The sequence below is a fragment of the Monopterus albus genome, unplaced genomic scaffold (genome assembly GCF_001952655.1).
Source record: "Monopterus albus unplaced genomic scaffold, M_albus_1.0 scaffold62.1, whole genome shotgun sequence".
Lineage (NCBI taxonomy): Eukaryota > Metazoa > Chordata > Actinopteri > Synbranchiformes > Synbranchidae > Monopterus > Monopterus albus.
The window spans coordinates 84,193-106,404 of NW_018127942.1; the positions used below are offsets into that span (position 1 = coordinate 84,193).

At 39.8% G+C, this 22,212-nt stretch overlaps 1 protein-coding gene across 1 annotated transcript; it reads left to right on the forward strand.

Moving 5' to 3' along the window:
- The first annotated feature begins 311 nt into the window (after window positions 1–311).
- Window positions 312–13,151, forward strand: ehd3 (EH-domain containing 3). Its single transcript, XM_020603777.1, has 8 exons — window positions 312–1,708; window positions 3,480–3,656; window positions 4,247–4,344; window positions 9,666–9,807; window positions 9,979–10,078; window positions 10,792–10,962; window positions 12,181–12,345; window positions 12,428–13,151. Exons 1-8 carry the CDS (start codon window positions 1,482–1,484, stop codon window positions 12,950–12,952), a joined length of 1,605 nt encoding a protein of 534 aa, XP_020459433.1. The 5' UTR covers window positions 312–1,481; the 3' UTR covers window positions 12,953–13,151.
- Window positions 13,152–22,212: the final 9,061 nt, after the last annotated feature.

Below are 22,212 nucleotides of genomic sequence, written 5' to 3' on the forward strand. Positions count from 1 at the left end.
TCAAGCTTTGGGAGCAGTTACATTTAGATTGTTCCTGGGCAAGTCTCTGCACAGCTGTGCACACCTGGATTTGGGCAGTGTATCCTACCCCTCTTGGCAGATCCTCTCAGGCTCCATCACATTGAATGGGAACAGTCTGTTTAGAACCCAGACTCCAGAAGGGCCAGACTCATCGAATGTCGGTGCCTGCAGTCCACATGTCGACGTGTCCTTGGGTAAGACACCGAACCCCCCAAGTTGCCCGTGATGGCGGTGCGTAAACACGCAGCGGCCCGGGGCCCTCGGCTCCAAACAAAATGTGCATGTTACAATGACAATAAAATAAAGCTTCTTGTTCTTACTTCCTCACCTCTAGGTGGCGCGCTGTTGCACACCGGCCACTCCTCCAGCCCTCCTCACCCATCATGGCGTCCTCCGGGGCAACTTCGGCTCTCATCACCGGGGCGGGACCGCGGTGGGTCGGGCTGCCAGCCGTTGGACACTTCCGCCGGGATCGGGTTTCGTTCGACTCCGCATTTAAACGGGGCTGTGCTCAGCGCTGTGCTGTGAGCAGTAACAGACAATAACCAGTAGCTCTAGCGAAACAGGTTCTTATTTTTACCTGAAAAACGACAGAAAAAAAACAATTGCTCCAAATGAGATCTGGGTGGTTTTGCGGGTAGAATTGCGGGAGCAGCTGAACAATAACGGCGGTTGCGCTCTGACAGTAGCTCGGTTCATCATTTTGGGGATTTGTCTTCTAGCTCTTGAACGAATTGAATAGCGGTAACGTGATGTTGTGCATGAGTAGAACCATCTAGGCTTTTCTGGACAACGATTGTTTATTTAAACAGACTGATGAACAAAAACAGATTCGTTGAATGTTGTGTTTTTTCGGCCGAGGAACACAAAGTGGCCTGGACCGATGATGAGAGTGCATTTGAAGGGCAGGGTTTAAAATTCTGAAAAATATATAGAATACTTAGGATTTATTTTAGTTGATGCTATTTAGACAAAATAGCAAAAAATAATAGAACTGAATATAATGTCAGGCCAAAATCATTAAATACAACAAGTCACCACCCATTTAGAACAGCAGCATTGACCGACTTCATCTGTGTGCTTTCTGGGATATACCTGAAACTTTTGCAAACTTTCCACCAAAACAGACTTTTAAAAGATTTCATCTTTTAGGAAAATTGCAGTAAAATATAACCCGGAGAAACAACAATATAGATTTTGTCCTGAGTGTGATTTTTTTTTAATTTTTTTAATTGGGCTCAAACTTTCCTACTTTTATATTGGAGCTCATCCTGTCTTATGTGTGGAAAATCTCTTTTTAAGACTATTACCTCATCTCTGAGATATAACACATTTGTAGACCTATTAGGACAGACTAATAACCTGCAGAATAAGTTGACACAACTCTCCCACTGATCAACATCTTTGATTAGTTACGTCTTTTAGAGGTTTTACAGTCCAACAATAAACGACAAACAGCCATGTTCAGCTGGCTTGGAACCGATGACAGGAGAAAGAAGGAGCCAGAAGTCTTTCAGACTGTCAGTGAAGGATTGAAGAAGCTTTACAAAACCAAACTCCTGCCACTGGAAGAAAGTTACAAGTTTCACGAGTTCCACTCCCCGGCTCTGGAGGACGCCGACTTTGACAACAAGCCCATGGTCCTACTGGTTGGACAGTACTCCACTGGCAAGACGAGCTTCATACGGTGAGAACACAGCACACACATATGATAAGCTTCATATGGAAATCACAAACACACGAGGGGGAAGTCAACACAAACTGGGGTGCCAAATACATGACTAACTTTAAATAAATTCCAAATGGTTTTTGTCTCATCTGTATTACTGCCTCCATTAATTACGCACTTCTTAGAGCAACTTGGTAGTGTAGAAATAATGTATATTCAGAGTTCTGTCACAGTGTTTGACCTGGAGTATCTCTGGGATTGGTAAGTGTGTGTGTGTGTGAGAGAGAGATATTAGCAGCTGGGTGCTGGGCCTCTTTTGAGCTGCAGGACTGCTGCTAACATCTTGACCTTGTGGCACACACTCAGAAATACACACACACTGACACACACTTGAAGAGCACTGTAAGTAATTGGTGGGATAAGCCTTTGACAGCCAGAGAGAGGATGCTGTTAGTGACTTCCTGCTACAAGACAGGATAGTGCAGACATCCCTTCTCTCCCTGTTCTTCCTCTCCTGCCTTTAATTCACTCTCTCTCTTTCTCGTATACACTTTCAACAGTCAGTAGCCTGACCCTGCACCACTATACCAATTCTTCTCATCTGCTTGTGCAGTAATAACACAGATTAAAAACATCTTGTGGTGACCATGTTTGTCACGCCTTCCGCCTGTGCCCGTTTTCAGCTTTATCTCACTGGCTGCATGTGAACAAAATGTGCAGAATGTGATAAACATATGCATGTGAGCTGATATGTGTAGGAATTCCACACATACAGTATGTCTGTGCTGTCAAGCACACAGTCTGGTGGAGGCACAGATGCAGAACCTCCCCAGAGACAGGAGGCCTCACTCAGACACACAGGCAGAGAGATGGCTCTGCCAGGCACCGCTGGTTCCTTGGACAAGGTGTGTGTCTGTGTGTGTGCATGGAGAGGATGTTTAATTAAAGCAGTCATCCTTACATCTGGTGGAAGTTAAAATGCATACACAGCCCATACCCATCCTGGACATTTATGGGCCTTTTTAGCTGTAAATCTCTTTTTTATGGTATGTCACTAATATTAAGGAGCAGATGCAGAAAAAAATCCATTTCAGTGCCTTTGTTTTTGCCTTAGGTGATCACAAATCACAGATTTACCCACTGAGAGGGCCTCTTCTTAGTCCATGTGGTTAGCAACAGGTTCTGCTTGTTTTGGAGCCAGTGTATGGCAGCGATTCAGCCTCTGATGGTTTAAAACTCCCTTTATCGTTGTTCCAGTAACTTCTAATTTAGGACAGACCTGTTTTCTTGTGATTTTTGACTTGCATCTTACCATCAAGCCCAATTTCCTTTCAGCAGAATCTCTGTGAAAAGGCTTCAGAACTTCTTTCAAATTAGAGGCTGCAGATGTCGCACACAGCTGTCCTATTGCCTATGGATGAATGCAGGGTTTAAATGTACCAACAGGAATAATAACAGTTAAATGGGACGTAAACAACCTCCAGCTGGAGAATTATCTTTTGTTAACTTAGTTAACCATGGTTGCAGAACATAAATTCCCTGTCCTACACATACAAATCCATAAAAGTGAAGCATCATTTCATTTTAATTTCCAGTAATGTCTCCTGATGCTACACAATGCTCTGTAACACTATTCATTGTTCTTGAAGGATACCAAAAAAAAAAGCCTTTATGTGTGGTTGACTTATTCCTACACGCACTGAATAGATTATCAGAAACACATCGCCTCCTGTTTACTTTAATGCTAAATCTTTAATGCTTGTTTATGTTAATGCTATCTCACCTCCAGCTACCTGTTGGAGCAGGACTTCCCTGGAATGCGGATCGGCCCTGAACCCACCACAGATTCCTTCATCGCGGTGATGCACGGCGACACAGAAGGTGTCATCCCCGGCAACGCTTTGGTGGTTGACCCCAAGAAGCCCTTCAGAAAGCTGAATGCATTTGGAAATGCATTCCTCAACAGGTAGACCCTCACACACACACACACACACACACACACACACTCTCTGAAAGTGCTAGTGGGGTTGTACCAATGGCAGAAGCTTGCCAATAACTTTGCAGGTGTGTGTGTGCTGGAAAATGTTATATAAAGGTGAAGTATGTAAATGAAGTAGGAAAGACTGAGGATGAGAGTTCACATCACAGCTCTACATTCCTGTAAGATTGAATTTCTGTCTGCTCACTGGTCAGGTTTCTCTGTTTGTGTGTGTGTGAGGGAGAGAGATAGAGAAACAGGAGGCCATCTTGGCAGAGGCATGCTTCTGGAAAAGGGAAACTGCCAAAAACTCTCTACCCTTGCTCTTGCAGTAATGTCCGCAGTATGAGGGCCCACTACTGCTGAAAGGGGACAGAGGAAATGCTGACTGTCACTGGGGATTTGGGAGCTTCACATTGAGGACGGCCTCTAATCTGTTCATAATTGGTCAGCAGCAGAAAGACGAGGAGAGCAGCAGAGATAGTGAATGGAGGAAGAGGCCTGGTGTAGTGATGTTTGTGAAGCTTTACACTTCTATCCTGATATTTTTAGATCTTCTCTCCACTCTGTGTGTGTAGGTTTGTGTGTGCCCAGCTACCTAATCCAGTGCTAGAGAGCATTAGTGTGATTGACACACCAGGGATTCTGTCTGGCGAGAAACAGAGAATCAGTCGAGGTAAGAAATCAAATTCAAGACCCTCACACTCTTATCTTCCACAGTTTATGTGTGTGTCAGTGTTCGTTCACTGGACTCATTCAGCTGCAGCCTGCTAGTCCCACTCAACTCTGAACTACAATGTCAGTACTTCCTTTGGGCATGCATTGGTTTATTTTAACTATCCAGTGACCTCACTTCTGTCCCATACCTGTGAATTTGACTGGTTGGGGGAGCCATACAACTGTGAAGCGGTGATTCTAGTTATAACTTGTAATTTGTTAACTCTGCTATGAAGACAGCAAAATGTAAGGAACTGAATGAAAATAAGCATGTGATCACAGGGTGATTTTATTTGAACATGACCTTTTTACTTGATCTCATCAGAATTTGCATGTTGCTCTTTGCTTATCCATTGGTGCTTAACACAGGTCAGCTCAAAGGAATTCTGCAAAGCTGATATATATACTCAGACTAAAGTTGAAATGCAAAATAATCAAATACTGCCTGTATGAATCTCAATTATACTTCTCTACTTCTGAGCAGATCCCAGCTGTAGTTTTAAACTGAGTGCAGAGACTACAGTATGAGGAGACATTTACTGTCAGTGTGAAAGGCTTACAGGAATTCTCTCCAGCTTGTTTTCAGGTTGATATGTGTAGCACATTCCCAAAGCTAAAAGCTGGCATTGCCATACCAACCGCTAAAATTAACAAAAGAGCTCAGATAATTAAAGATGGTCATAATTTACTCTCCCTCCTACTGCCCTCTCTGTTCAGTCTCTGCCTTTGTCGTGCCTGTATCTAATGCTGAGTAAGTCCCAAAGATGTGTTCACAACTGTCATCATATGTAGGTGTTAGCAGTCATACTTGCTAACTACCACTTTTATCTAAGTTGTACATGGGTAATATTATGAAGTGTTGACATAATAAAATATGTAAGCATACTTCTCACAGGCTTAAAAAGAACAAGTCCTGGCCATTGGGTCCAGCACATTACATCATAGTAGGGGTGGGTCTGCTGGGATCTGGATTTTCTTCAAAGCTAGAATATGGAAACATTTTTGCCATGGCAGTGTTTTCTGTCAAGAAACAAGAGAACAAATGCTTTGTCAGCGCTAATCAAATTTCAGACTGTGTTTATATTTGGCAGTACTGTAACTGACCCACATCAACTCTAGTACTAATAACTTGTTTGGTCCCAAAGTGTCCCTTCGGCCTGTTATCAAATCAAACAAACAGCACAGTGAGGTGTGACCCTGTTAGATATTTTTAAAAACACATGTCAGTTTTAATCTCTTCTGAGTCAGCACAGCTGTGTGTTCTCTGGGTAAAGTGTGAGAGGTGATGATTTTGTTTGTGTGTGGTCATTTGCATTTTCATTTTTATCCATTTACATCTGTTTACTGTATGTCATGTACAGGTGGGTACAGGAGGAGTCACTGAATGGTTTATGTTGGTGTTTTTTAGTCATCCGACTGCATGTTTTCACGTTTCAGTTGGGTCTCTCATTCACTTTGTTGCATAACTTTATCAGTGTTTGTTTTGTGTGTGTGTGTGTGTGTGTGTGTGTGTGCGTCCAGATGAGGACTTGTCAGGCTATAGCTGTCTACATAGATGTCCTTATGGAGGTGATATCTTGGCTTGAAGAATTTAAGGGTTGTTATATGTTCTTCACCAGAGTCTTGTCACATGGTTTTGAAAAAACATTTGTCTTTACTTTAGTAGGGAGCAAGTGGGTAATTTATGTCAGATTTATTGCTAGTGACTGCTAGTGATTTTGATGATCCTCAGACTTTCACCATTGTCACATGAATTTTTCCCATGCACGACAGTTTGGTCCACAATGTGTTTAAACAGCTGATGGAGGGACCTCAGTGATACAGTGCCTTGCGAAAGTATTCGGCCCCCGTGAACTTTGCGACCTTTTGCCACATTTCAGGCTTCAAACATAAAGATATAAAACTGTAATTTGTTGTGAAGAATCAACAACAAGTGGGACACAATCATGAAGTGGAACGAAATTTATTGGATATTTCAAACGTTTTTAACAAATAAAAAACTGAAAAATTGGGCGTGCAAAATTATTCAACCCCCTTAAGTTAATACGTTGTAGCGCCACCTTTTGCTGCGATTACAGCTGTAAGTCACTTGGGGTATGTCTCTATCAGTTTTGCACATCGAGAGACTGAAATTTTTGCCCATGCCTCCTTGCAAAACAGCTCGAGCTCAGTGAGGTTGGATGGAGAGCGTTTGTGAACAGCAGTTGTCAGTTCTTTCCACAGATTCTCGATTGGATTCAGGTCTGGACTTTGACTTGGCCATTCTAACACCTGGATATGTTTATTTGTGAACCATTCCATTGTAGATTTGGCTTTATGTTTTGGATCATTGTCTTGTTGGAAGACAAATCTCCGTCCCAGTCTCAGGTCTTTTGCAGACTCCATCAAGTTTCCTTCCAGAATGGTCCTGTATTTGGCTCCATCCATCTTCCCATCAATTTTAACCATCTTCCCTGTCCCTGCTGAAGAAAAGCAGGCCCAAAACATGATGCTGCCACCACCATGTTTGACAATGGGGATGGTGTGTTCAGGGTGATGAGCTGTGTTGCTTTTACGCCAAACATAACGTTTTGCATTGTTGCCAAAAAGTTCGATTTTGGTTTCATCTGACCAGAGCACCTTCTTCCACATGTTTGGTGTGTCTCCCAGGTGGCTTGTGGCAAACTTTAAACGACACTTTTTATGGATATCTTTAAGAAATGGCTTTCTTCTTGCCACTCTTCCATAAAGGCCAGATTTGTGCAGTATACGACTGATTGTTGTCCTATGGACAGAGTCTCCCACCTCAGCTGTAGATCTCTGCAGTTCATCCAGAGTGATCATGGGCCTCTTGGCTGCATCTCTGATCAGTCTTCTCCTTGTATGAGCTGAAAGTTTAGAGGGACGGCCAGGTCTTGGTAGATTTGCAGTGGTCTGATACTCCTTCCATTTCAATATTATCGCTTGCACCTCTGAGACTATCACAGTGCAGGTGCATTTATATGGAGACTTGATTACACACAGGTGGATTCTATTTATCATCCTTTGTCATTTAGGTCAACATTGGATCATTCAGAGATCCTCACTGAACTTCTTTAGAGAGTTTGCTGCACTGAAAGTAAAGGGGCTGAATAATTTTGCACGCCCAATTTTTCAGTTTTTTATTTGTTAAAAAAGTTTGAAATATCCAATAAATTTCGTTCCACTTCATGATTGTGTCCCACTTGTTGTTGATTCTTCACAACAAATTACAGTTTTATATCTTTATGTTTGAAACCTGAAATGTGGCAAAAGGTCGCAAAGTTCAAGGGGGCCGAATACTTTCGCAAGGCACTGTATGTCTGTGTATACTTGTTATCCCCAGAGGTGGAGGAGATCACCTAACAAGCTAATTTGAAAATTTCTATGTAAAATGTTGTTTCAAATACAATGAAAGCTTTTTATTTGGCAACGTCTTGCTTTATCCCAGTGCCACCCTCAGCCTAAAATAATCAGCTTTGATAGCAGATTTCTGTCAAGATTCACTGTGTATTTATGACAGATCATAAAGCCTACTGCTGTTCCCTGTCCCTGAAAATATACATTGCACTCACCATAGTTAATAAAATTCCATAGATTGTAATGAGCCCATGCCCTTTACTGTAGGGCCACCGTCGAGACAAACTTTGTAGTTCCTGTACTGTGCAGTGTAATGAACTATGAGGGGCACATGTAGAACTTTACAACTGTATAGTATTATTTGCCACACCATGTGAAAAGTGCTCTGTGTGAAGAATATGTCAGTAAAATTCAAAACATCAAGGTGTCTCTCTCTCTCTCTCTCTCTTAACCCTTGATAGCTTTGCTCAAGCGGCAAAGTGCCCTCCTTATCCTCTAAGCTGTGCTTACACAGAACTGAAAGACGCAGCCAAAACCAATTTCCATTTTTTACATACCTATTGCTGCGACTGTTGAACTTTTGGTTGCATTCCAATGAAGGATTACTGAATACTCAACATTAATGTATTAAAATCATTTGTAAGAGAGCCTTTGCAGCAGTATGTCAGCATTACTGTTAGAATCTCAGTTTTAATACCTGTGTACATGGCCACTCCTGAAATCATTTACCTTTAGTGTCAACTATTCCTCTACTTGGAGAAGCAGCGGTGCAACCACAGTAGCAACAGCAGCAGTTCAGTATGTAAAAAGGGGGATTTTTAATCACAGCTATGTCTGTGTAGTGAGACTCTCTGTGTAAAGAGGAAAGGTGGATTGGTTCAGGTCAGAGTCAGATGGATTCAAAGCAATAACAAGTGCAAAGGCTGTAGATTGTGAAAAATTCTCCTGTCAAATTACAAACAAAACTCTTCAGAAAATCCATGTGACACTGTATTAACATAAAGCTACTGCTCACCACCATCTGACAGCAAATGCCTCCTAGTTGCTTTCCCATAATCTCAGCTGTAGCAGTGTTACCATTGACTCTGCATGTCTTGTGTTGGTTGGAAATTTCAGCTGACTAATCCTTCATTCTATCCTTTGTTCTTTGTTCTCCTCTCATGTCTGTTGGAATTTCTCCAGATAAGAGTCAGTCTTGTCCTTGACTGTGATTGAAACTCAGTGGACTTTTGCTGACAGACTCAGTCATTGATTCATTTATTTAAGCATTAATTTATGGAGGCATTAACTCATTCATGCATTTATTCGTTCTAAAGGTCATGATTGCATTACCCTTGTATTGCTCGAAGGGCTCTAATAGTCAAAACTGTCCATTATACTACCGGTAAACAGTTTAAAGACAACATTATGAACTTTGTGGTTTTCTCCATCATTATTTAGTTTTAAAAAGCCACTTTTCAGCCACTTAGCATGAACCTTGGCAGCACTGTCTCCATCTGTAAACACATTCTTTTCTTTCAACATGTTGTTGCAATGTGAATATCCTTACTGGGCCCCTCTATGACCTGAAGGCATTGTAATGATTGTCTCTTGGGAGTATTACAACATCTCAGTCAAGGTTTAAGGTTCAGTTGTTGGATTATAGATGTTGAGTATCAGCATAAAACTTATGCTGACCTGAACTTCAAAAGTAGCACAAACTGCTTAAATTATGTTCACCACTGATTTAATTGCCTTTCTTTCATGCTCTATTGATATTGGTATGAGATGGCGAGCAAAGAAATGGGAAATAAAGGGAAGAACAAATTAATTATAGCTTATTCTTACAAACTTTTTCTTTTGATCTAATTTAACCTTTCATTTCATACCCAACCACTTTTTTGATCCTCCTCTTCTTCTTCTTCCTCCTCCTCTTCCTCTCAGGCTATGACTTTGCAGCTGTCTTGGAGTGGTTTGCAGAGCGAGTGGACAGGATCATATTATTGTTTGATGCCCACAAACTGGACATCTCTGATGAGTTCTCAGAGGTGATAAAGGCCCTGAAGAACCATGAAGACAAGATCAGGTAATTTAGGATCATCTGATTTAAAGACATCTTTATAACTAAAGCCGCACAAAGTGGACACAAATAGCTGCTCACTCTGCACATGTACATCAACTTTAAGTGAAGGTACTCTTGTATATTATGTATGTGAGGAGCTGAATTGTCACTACTGTTCTGCCATGTTTTGTTCAGGGTTGTGCTGAACAAGGCTGACCAGATAGAGACCCAGCAGCTGATGAGAGTTTACGGTGCCCTGATGTGGTCATTAGGAAAAATAGTCAACACCCCTGAGGTATAGTAACCAAGAACTGTGAAACAGGGAACATCAAAGGCTCGCTTTCACTCTTGACAGTGCCCAAATGAGACTAACAAAGCTTCTGCCAAATTAAAATCATATTAATTCAACTCAGAGGTAAAATGACAACCATGCGGGATCTCTGATGTTACCAAAACAAACACATTAGCTTTAGATACTAATACATACAGAAGGAAGAAGGTAACATCTGAATCAAATTTGAGCCATTTGGCAGCTTTTAACCCTTATCATCCCAAAAACCGATGAACAAATGTTAACACTGGTCTTTCTCTATTTGTCCCACTCTCTCCGTGCAAAAGAATGTGCCCCCCCTTGGTCTGGCAGCCAGTGTTTTGGACTTGTAGCTCCTTTGTGGCTGACTGTTTGAGATGACTACTCACAGTTTGAAAAACACTTCTTATAACCTTCACTAGGTGGCAGGAACTAATGTCCAGACCAACTATCAAAACAGAGGGTAGAGAAGCAGGAATAACAACAAAAGGGGTAGTATAGCTGAGAGACACCACATCTTGTCCCATTTTCACCTTGTTTATTAGATAATATGTAAAATCTTAGTTAATGCACCTTTTTGGGTTTTCCCCTATTCCCTCATACAAGTGGAGCCAGTGTGCTATTGTTCTTTTTATGTCTTAATTTATCATGTTTTGGTTCCATCAACCGCCATCTTCATCCGTCTTTCTCACTGACAGGTGATCCGTGTGTACATCGGTTCATTTTGGTCCCATCCTCTGCTGATTCCTGACAACAGGAAACTGTTTGAGGCAGAGGAGCAGGATTTATTCAAGGACATTCAGTCTTTACCAAGGAATGCAGCGCTTAGAAAACTCAACGATCTGATCAAGAGGGCAAGATTAGCCAAGGTATGTGGTTGTATAAATTTGGCAGTGGTACAGCTGTAGTATTACATTAATAATTAACAATGAGTCTGTGTGTTATATTACAAGCACTGGTACATGTCTGTTAGCAACATTTTTCTACTTCTGCAGAAGGATAAGCACCTATTCCATATTAAATCCTTTCTTGCCTGTGCATCCACAGAGTTACAATATCATTGTTACTGTAGTACACCTAATACTGACACGTTTCCAATAATTTTCTGATGGAACTCTACCAAGACTAGTGATTTTTTTAGGGATGGCAATTCTTTTTTGTAATAAACTAAAACTCCTGCTGTTACTTGACAGTGTTGATTTTTAGCACAGCTGTGTGCGCCTCCTATTTCTTCTTAACTATCAGTTACTCGTTCTCTCCACCCTGTCCAGCTGTTAACCTTGGCAGAAAAGGTTTATCTGTCACAGGTCCAACAGAACCAGACAAATGTGGCTATCCTCCTCTAAGTGAATTATTTCCTGTTTCCACACCCGACAGGACGTCAGGTATGAGAGGTGATAGCCCACTGCCTGTTGTGTTCGAGGAAACACAGAGGATGTACACATGCACACGCTCACTCACACACACACACAGATTTATCAAGCTGAGAGTTGATCTCAGTTTTCCTGTTTGACAGCTGATAGTGGGTGTGTGCACGCACGTGTTTAGTGATGAGCTTCAAGGACATGAGGTGGAGTCTTGCCATTGCACTGCTGGATTCAAATGACATTCAAGAAATATCCAGGAAATGAAGGCTGCCTGTACTCACTGAAATTTGGAAAACAAGCATATGTTATGTTAAGAATGTAATCGAGATCAGTGGTACAGCTGGACCCCAGCATTTTGAAGAGGAAACAAATTTGCCTGTGTAGTAGTTATAGTGATTTATAAAGACAGAAAATTACCCATGTAAACAGGTTAGCCTGTTACTTGTCTTCATCTGTTGTACAGTATTTCTGGCAATATAACTGCTTAAAGAGCTTTTCTGGCTCCCACTGGTGAATAAACAAATCTAACTGTGTGTTATTAAGACTTATTAGTGTTACCAATAGTAACTACAGATGTTTCCAAATGAACCCAAAGCGAAACCTTAAGGATTAAAAATTTAAATACCAGAACTTTAAAGAGACTGACTTAAACTTGATGCACAAGTAATTTTGCTGTTGACTGAGTGGCCTTTGTGGCCTTTGTTCACTCTCCATATGCAGGTCCATGCTTACATCATCAGCTCACTGAAGAAAGAGATGCCCTCTGTGTTCGGGAAGGAGAACAAAAAGAAAGAACTCATTGGTAGTCTGGGAGATATCTACAAACACATTGAAAGAGAACATCAGATATCACCTGGAGACTTTCCTAATCTGAAGAAGATGCAGGTAAATAGGAAAGAGCGACGGAATGCAGGGTTACAGACAGACATTTAGATATATGTTTTGTTTTCTGTATTATTTCTTTCAGGATCAACTCCAAGCTCAGGATCTGACCAAATTCCAGCCTCTGAAATCCAAACTGCTGGAGGCAGTCGATGACATGCTAGCCAATGACATTGCTAGCTTAATGGTCCTGGTCCGCCAAGAAGAAACACAATTCCCCAACCCGGTTGTGAGGGGTGGTGCATTTGATGGCACTGATGGCCCATTCGGCCATGGATACGGCGAAGGAGCAGGCGAAGGCATTGACGAAGCTGAGTGGGTTGTTGCACGTGACAAACCAGCTTACGATGAAATTTTCTACACATTATCTCCTGTCAATGGGAAGGTAACGGGAGCCAACGCCAAGAAAGAAATGGTGAAGTCAAAACTGCCCAATACAGTGCTGGGAAAGATCTGGAAGCTGGCAGATATCGATAAGGATGGCATGCTAGATGACGAGGAGTTCGCATTGGCTAATCACCTGATAAAGGTGAAACTAGAAGGACATGAACTACCCTCAGAGCTGCCTGCGCACCTGGTGCCTCCATCTAAGAGGAAAATACCAGAGTAAATGTAAGATGATCCTAAAACAAATAAACAAAAAACTATAGTTAGACCCCTCTCCTATGAGAAACAAAAAATATTGGCAATTAAAATACAAATATTTCTGTAGCAAATAATTACAAATGAAAAATACTTGAATAAACTTCAACTCAATTTCTACAACCCCAAATGAGAAAAAGTTGGGATGGCAGGTAAAATCAGAATTAAAACTGAAAATAGTGATGTGTAAATCATCTGTGCCCTGTATTAAATCAAATCACAGATGATTTACACATCACTATTTTCATTTTTAATTCTGATTTTACATGCTGTACTTTTTCTGATTTGGGGTTGCGAATCTTTCTTTCATCCGCACATAGGCAGTCTTTTGTTCTCTTCAAATATTAGAACAAAATGCTCATATACATCTGTTAATTATTTTCACACTGCTAACATTTGTGTGATAGAGAGAATAAATATAGAATTCTGTGGAATTTTACTTCTCAACAGGATGCTGAAATTTTACCAGGGTCGAAAAACTGGACCTGGATGAGTCCTCTGATTAAAGCTAAGTCTTTAGTCCAGTGTCCTGTTTTGTTGTGAGAAGGTCCTAAAAAGGTATTGGAGATGTTGGGACATCTGATATGGTAGCTAGTAATGTAAAACAGATTTAAAGTCTAAAACTAGAAACACTGGAACTTGTAGGTTGATTTAAAGTACTGGATGAAAATGATGTGTAAGTGTAAAGACAAAAAGAGAGAGAACTTCAAAATAAACATCATATTAAAACTTATCTATTATCGATACTAAAAACAGTAAAGTCACTGTATTCCACACAGCCACCAAAACATTTTACAGCCCTTCTATCTTGAGATGTGGTTTCCTGCAACATTGAGTATTCTGGCTTTTGTTTCATGGCAGCATGATAAACAACTGCACGAGGCTTGTGAATACAAACATTAACACTCAAGAGCACACACAAATAATATGAAGACCATTTTGGGTTTGGGTTTTGTAAACAGACAATGACCGTGATTGCTGATGTTAGTATTTGCGTTTGATGGAGTTTATGACGTGAACCCATGAATGGACGCTGAAAGGACCTTTTGCAATGAAGGAGGAAAATGTTTCTCTAATGGAAATCGAGCAGGAACAAATGAAGAGTCTCAAGTGCTTTGTCTCTTATTATCATTATACACAGTTCTGAATCTCACCAACTTGTTTTAAAATACCGTGACTACATTAAAAAAAAACTTGTTCGGCCATGTGAGTGTGCTGACATTCTCATTATAAATGCATTGTATAGAACTGAATGTTTCATGGTTCTGCATGGGCACATACATATTGTAAGTATGCATATGACCATATGTATTAGTGATATTATATGTAATGTACTGTATATGTACAGTATGTGTATGTTAATAAGTCAGTAAGGGGCAGTATAGGGGCTTGAAATAATCCATTCTAAGATAACGGAGCAGTCCAGAGAGTGAACACAACTGTTTGCTCATTTTGTTATAACAAAACACTAATCCACACATTTTTCTAATGTTTTTGTGTTTCCGGAGTAAAATTCAGCTCATTTTAAATTGAACTCAAATGTAATTCCGCCTTTACAATGTTTCTAATATATTTTGTAGCACTATGTCAGTATATGTGTGTATAGTTAGGTTTTGAGACTCTGTCATGAGATGAAACATTAAACTAACAAAAACTGGATCTGAGTAGAAATGTTCACTAATGAGTTTGAGTGAGGCTATAGAACCGACTCTAGTTTATGGCCATCTATTACCGCTCCCTGTGTATCTCTGTGCTGTTAGTGTGAATATAATTTACTGTGCATTCCATGAACTCAGATTAAAAAAATAATTCACGTGATCTTGGGTGCTTTGCTTAGTACCATCACATACTAAACAAGATATAGCAGGCATTAAAATGCAGATTCTCTGCAAAGCCCTCCAGACTGACAAGTTGTATTTATACCCTGGTGGAGTGCAACAATGAAATCCTGTCTACTGGTAAATTCACTAGTGTCATGCCATTTTTGTCTGTTTTACAATGGCGATGCAAAGCTTGATCTGTTCTTCACAGATTTTTGTCATGCAAGTGAAATAAAAACTCATTTACTAAATTTAATACCCTCTTTTGTTTGTGTTAGGAGCAATCTGACTACTTTTTTTAGAGGAAAAGAAACAAATTTATATTTAGAGCCCAGATTTGACTTCCTTTAACCTACCTAGACTGAGTAAAACATGTTAGCCGACACAGTATATTATCTTTGGTTAAGCTTTTGGTTTAGTGTGCATCACTGAAAACAGTATACTTCCTACACTATAATTCATCTGGGTTCTTTCTCTTAAGTGGCCTTTTAAACAAATAAAACTAATACAAATTTAAAGTGCACTCTTGCAGGACTAATCCACATACTTCAGAACCGCAGCTGGAGTGTGATGTGTGTATATGTCTTTCTATGGTTGCGTGCCACATGTGAGGGCAGTTGTGAGGATGTGTGAACACTGCAGTGGTCATAGTTCAAAAACCGTCCCCTACATTATAAAAAGAACAAAATCAAGAAAATAATGGGAAAAAAAACAGGACACCTATTTTAAGGATAGTATTGTAGTCTTTCCTGTGGTGACATGAGAGAGAATGGTGGACACCAGAGAGACAGACAGACTGACAGCGGGAGGAAAAAGAGTTCAGAGCCAGAGCTGGCTGAAACATGTTTGTGTCTAGTTTAGATTTGGTATCTTATCTCCTCTGGGGTGACCACAGTAAAGCTTAAACTGTTTTTTCAGTGGTGAGTCTATCAACAGTGATGAATATGCATGTGATGGATGTGTGTGTTTACACATGGAATCTATATGTACATCAGGGTAAAATGTATACAACCTGGGGGCACAAGCAAACTGGTATATCACAACACTGATGCTCTTTCACACACACACACACACACACACACATCGCTGTCATTACTATTGTGAACAGCTGCTCCTCTGGACTCAAGTTAAAAACAGATGATTACAAAAATAAAACTTTTTTGGTGCTTCCAGTAGAGTCTAACTGGAGTTGGCTCAGTTGTCATGGACTCATTAATGAACAGTCTATACACATTAACAGGGCTTGAATATAGCATTGTTTCAGTCAGTTACCATCATAAAAGGAGCATCTATAATATACTGTATTGTTATATCAGAAGGCTTTAGATTATATAAATTGATAAAATCAAATTTAGTACTAATTCAAGTTACATGGTTCTGTTTATTTCTTTTTTAAATTGATTTTTTTTATGTGAACTCTGGTACATACAGCTATGGCCTCTTGATCCTATGACATTAAAAAGCTGTATATATGTTACAGTTAGTTATCCCCTGTTCTGTTCATTTCTATAAGGCACTGGCGTCTGACCTGAAAAGGCCTGCAGACAATAGCTTCAACTGTTGTTCACCTGCCAGCAATAAGCTTCACCAGGAGGACATTATTCATGGGTTCACACTACCCCTCCAGATCCATCCCTTACGTGCTGTCAGCTCCACAAAACAACGTGGCGACAGGGGCGTGATCCCTCACCAAGCACTATCAAACCCAGCAGGTCCCTCTGATTAAACCGAGCTCAGACCACAGCAGCTGACACACCCATTTGTGACTCTCACCGAGTCACAACTCATCACCGTTTCAACAAGTGCATGCTTCAGGGTGGAGTGGTCACACAGTCAGCCGAGCGGTGACATGCTACTGTTAATTGTCCTCTGTCTTCATGGTAGTGCAAAGTGTAAAAGAAGGTTCATAATAACAAAAGAAATCAGGAGGTAGGGCATTGTTGGAGTTGCAAACTGTTATTACTGTTTTATTTTATCCAACATAAAAACACAAGTCACTTCAGTTAATTCTGAATTTTCAATGCTGAAAATGCTGTTCCACCTAAGTGTCCACCAGGGTTCAATCAAATCATCTTAGAAACTGAAACAACAAGCCTGATAATCATTCATCAATGAAAAACACATTCTGCAATTATAACATTTATGTAAAAGCTGAGTGTAGGTGACTGAAATCCCACTGAAAACTATCAAAAATAAAGACTGACTGACATTTCACATACTATTTGAACTGGTGTCAGATCATCTGTCTCTGCTATGTTTGTATCCTGTGGCTGAAGGAAACCGTGTGTGTGTGTGTGTGTGTGTGTGTGTGTGTGTGTTAAAAGTAACCACAAGTCCTGATGGTCATTCCTTGTACCACTTCCTGGCTAGGCCATGGATGAGGTCAACATCCTGTGCCAACGCACGCACACACACAAACACAGGCATGCATGCGTGCAATTATGAAGAGACCCTGCCTGACCTCTGATCCTGAGAATAACAAGCATAGGTGTTCACACTGTTACACTATGTCAGACTTGTCCTGTGGACAGATTTATTTTCTTTTTAATTTTTATATTAAAATTAAGAAAATATTTCATAAAGTAATGCTCAACAGTTCAGCGTGACACATATTTTAAAATCTCATCGGCTTCATTCAGAACAATCAGTTACGTAGCAGCCTGTGTACAGATACATTATCTTTGGGAAAGAAAACAACACAATACCTCAGATTCTTGCTACACAATACAATAAGAACATATCACATTACTGTGATCGGAAATTTCTAAAGATCTGACAAATAACTACCAGGATGTTGCTCTATGAGAATTTACGTTCTTATAAAGCATTTTTTCTTCTTATAATTGAATGTCTTTGCACAGCTGGATTTTAAACAGATGCAGAGCAGGAATAACTCATCAGAAAATAAACTATTGTACGTTGTCTCACTTTATTTGGCTAATAAATAACATTTGTCTATGTATTCATGAATATTACAGGTTAAGTGAGACTGTGAGCTTTTTAAAATTCTTCTTAGAGTCCATAAGTCCACTGTCATTCTTTATGTCATGGGCTAAATGCTAATGTTAATGTCCATCCCTGTCTTTTTGGCCAGTCAATTAACAAAAAAAAACCTCACAACTCCTTTCTGTTCAGTTCATTCTATATTTGGTGATTTTCCAGTATATTTTACATGTGTGCGTGCACAGACGGGACCATCGAATTCATCATTATGTAACACTTGTCCAGATGATGAATTTTCTGATACACTATCACAGTACATAATGTTTTTTAAGGGAGAGCAGGCACCGGGCTGGCTCAGCCGACGACAACAAATAGTCATTATTCAACTATTTCCTCAAGATGATAATAAGTACATGCACTTCCATGCACCATTGAGAGTGCCTGTACATTTAAAAAATAATATTCCATTGTAGCTTGAGTATATTTTAAGGCAGTATTGCACTTGATGAATGTAAAGGCAGGGAAACTGTTGCTGTTACAGTAAAATAGTCTGAGGATTTTCCTTTTCAAGTACTTTGCTTTTATCAAGATATTTTATAGCCTGTTGTGTTGTGCTCTAAGTGTCTTATTTTTTTGGTTTGCAGTCTGTTTGTGTAACGGTTTAACATTTTTCCTGCAGGCACAGTAGTCGTCCTGGAGAGTTACCGTGCTGAATGAAAACGGAGAGAACACTACATCACCTGATGAATGAGCGTCTGTTATCTGAACTGGTCGAGGGCCAGGGCGAGGAGAGGATGTCCAGAGAGGAGACGGTAGATGTTGTTCGCTAAACATTTTTCTTTTTTTAACTGACAAACAGGATGACAAACACAAAGTTTAAACATAACAGTTATAAAAGCACATCATAGACATAAATGGCACTTTTGAAGATGATAATCCATTTTAGAAAAGCACTTTAACGCTCATCATGTACAGAACTCCAGAGGAATCACCATGGAGTCCTTCTATTTTTTTAAGTTAAAACATCTGAGCTTACAAACGTCCCTCTCTGAAGAATTTGACTGAAAACTCTTAATGTATACAGGCCCCTCCAGACTCTGGCATATTGGGTTATTGCCTTGTTTAACACATCTATGTTTAATTTAAAAATGTTCAAACTATAAATAATTGTGGTGATATATTAATTAAGTTGTAAATAATGTAATATTTCCATCTGGATCACCACTATATTTAAATTAAACTATTATTTTCTCAAAGAATAATCATTTTTATTTTGAAACCATGTTTCTACCCCTCACTAAACCAGTCTGCATGTATTCTTTAAATTAGTTCACAGAGTTTTTGGTGTATGTTATTACCAGTTTTCTAACCATGGGCGGCACAGCTGGTCCTTTCCCCCCACTACATTTGCATTATATTGCAAGTGTTATAACCACAGCCATATTAAACTTCAGTCCCGTAGTCAGATCCAATAAAATTAACTGTTTCTTTAATAAAATGCACCCTGCAAGAAGACCAGATATTCATCGATTGTCTAAACTGCTTACCCACCAAGCGCTTCCAGTGACTGACCCATATGTTTATTTTGACACTACACTATGCAAAGCTCACCGAGTCAAGCAGTAGCAGTGGTGTCGGGGTAATCTGGGATTTATCTTCATAGCTTTTTCTATTTCACAGATGAATTTTTCTATTATCTTAAAAATACATTTAAAAAGCTCCTCAAATGTCTTAGTTTTTCTCATCTGTTTTGTTGTAGCTGTTGCTGTTTTGTTGTCTGTGTGCATTTTGTTTGCATTTTAGTGTTTTATCTATCTGCATGCATTGTGTTAAGCACTTTATTGCCATTGCATATGAAAATGTGCTATATAAATAAAACTGAAGTTGCTTTCAAGTGATTTCCACACACACATATGTCAAACAACACTGAAACTTGAGAGCTGATGTGGTTTCTGGCTGATAAAATCATTGGGGAAACTCACTACAAAGGCTTACAAGTTTGGTACAAACAACCAAATTTAACTCTGTTCACACACAAGATGAATCTACCAGACGTTTAGCAATTATTAACCAGCAGATGGCGTTCTTCCCTCTTTTTCCACAGCCTCTAATGTCCAGAAATGTTTGACAGTGTTTCTCAGAGTTGTGTTTCTCTTGCTCTGGGAGCAAAATGAAGAACTGCTCAATTGCTTTTTAATTGCAGAATAGTAGCTGAGTGAAAAGGCTCTAAACTCTGTTTATATAATCAGCTAAACCACAGTGTAGTCAATGAGGGAGTTACTCTGTGCAGTATGATGACACAAGTGACTGTAAGTCCAACTCTCATTGCTCTTGTTTTGTTCTTTGCTATTTCAAACAGACCGACCTGGAAAACAAATCTTGCACCAGGGAGCTTCAGATGACGTCTGTGCAGTAATGTCGTCATCCAGGCTTTCTTTAAATAGTTCCAGACCCAGATTTCTGTGTTTATGTCCCCATACCCTCCCTGTCCCTTCATACGTATGTGTGTACATACACAATCTTATGAGCACAATTACTCAAGTTTTGTCCTCGCACACCAGGTGACCCATTAGAAACGATGGACTGATTAGATTATGGGGCCTTGCTGCATAGATTTGCATATGAAGGAGGGGAAAAATTCATTTGGGAGATGGAACAGCTCTAGTGCTCTTTGTTTGCATGTGATTAGAATTTTGAAAACCTCAAATAAATTAATCAATGTAGTAAGTGTTCAGTATGGGTGTAAAATCCTCTTATAACTATCCACAAATGTGTATTTGGCAATTTACAAATGTGTAAAAACTGATGTGTGTGTCTCATAATGACCAAAAATGCGTGTGCAACAATACTGAAGCAAGCAAACTTTGTGTGCAGAACTGAAAAAGCATTTGCGAGCAAGGAGGCCTGACTCACTTCCACCAGTTTTGTCAACAAGTAAGCTGCAAGCTGGTTGTGGAAGGCATCCCAAAACGTTTGACCTAAGTTAAACCATTTAAAGGCGATGCTACCAAATATGTATGTAAACCTCTGAACCACTAGGAATGTGAGGAAAGAAATGAAAGCTGAAATAAATATTTTTCTCAACTATTCTGACATTTCACATTCTTAAAATAAATTACTGACACTAACTGACCTAAGACAGAGAATGTTTATAGGAGCTGTGTGTCCTATGAAATAATAGCATGTCTGTCAGCCTGACCTCTAGTAGAATGGAATTAGAAAACAAGCAAGCAGCCTGAGGTTTCACAGCCACCTGTGGTTGAAAAAGTACTCTGATCCATTGCTTTGGTAAATGTGCCAAAACATAGTGTAAAAATATCCCATTGCAAATAAGAGCCCTTGATTAAAGTACTACAAGTAAAATGTAGTTAAAGAATCCAAAATAGAAATACTTCTGCACAAAAACAACTTTGACTAATGACATTATGAGATTTATTACTGATTCAACAGTACACAAGTAGTATTTTAACACTGTAGCTGGATGGGGTGGATCTATTACTCTGAATATAGGTACTTCTATCAAATGTTTCCTAGTCTAGGGGTCGGGCTCCCATCAAAGGGTTACAAGGTAAAACACAGGGGTCATGAAGACAAAAGTTATGGTATACAAATGATAAAAATTTCATGGACTAATTTGTACATCACTGCAGTTGGTTGAACTACTTTATTACTGTAAGTCATCAAACAAATGTAATGCAGTAAAAAGTGTATCCATTCTGTCTGACACGTAGTGAAGTAGCAGAAAATCAAAATACGAAGTTAAGTACACAGAATTCAGTACTTGGCTAAATATACTTGGTTACCTGCTGCAGCTTAGGTATAGAAACAATTTATACTTCCTGATTATTTCTGTCCATCTGTCTGGTTTAAAGATGCAGTGATATATAAACACACGCACTGATCACGGGAGCCTGAAAATATAAGTCTGTGATCTGGTAGTGACAAAGCTCCAGTGTTGGCAAGCACAATCGTTTTGGAGCTTGTTCATTCTAACAACAGAATAATATTTGTTGATAAAAACTGATTGAAAACATAATCCACTCCAATACAGAGAGTATTGTACAGAGAATTAATGTGGCATCACAGGAGACAGAATTAAAAAGGAAATAGGGGGAAACATAAGATGCAGCGAGAGTCAGCCGAGAGTCTGCAGATGAAAGGCGAGAGAAAAGGAGAGTGTGGACAGTACTGGCACTGTGGTGACGACCCAGTCTGGTGTGAAGGACACAAAGGGATGCCATCAAGAGCGCACACACACAAACACACATAAGAGCAAACATGACCATGCATACGTACATAAATAACCTGTGTGCGATGTCAGGTTTTCCTGACAGATGGAGTCAACATATATTAAAGCCAGAGAGAAGAAGAAAAAGGGGATTGTGTGTGTGTGTGTGTGTGTGTGTGTGTGTGTGTGTTTGTCGCGGCAAGACAGGCGAGACAAAGAGTCAGAACTGAGACTCAC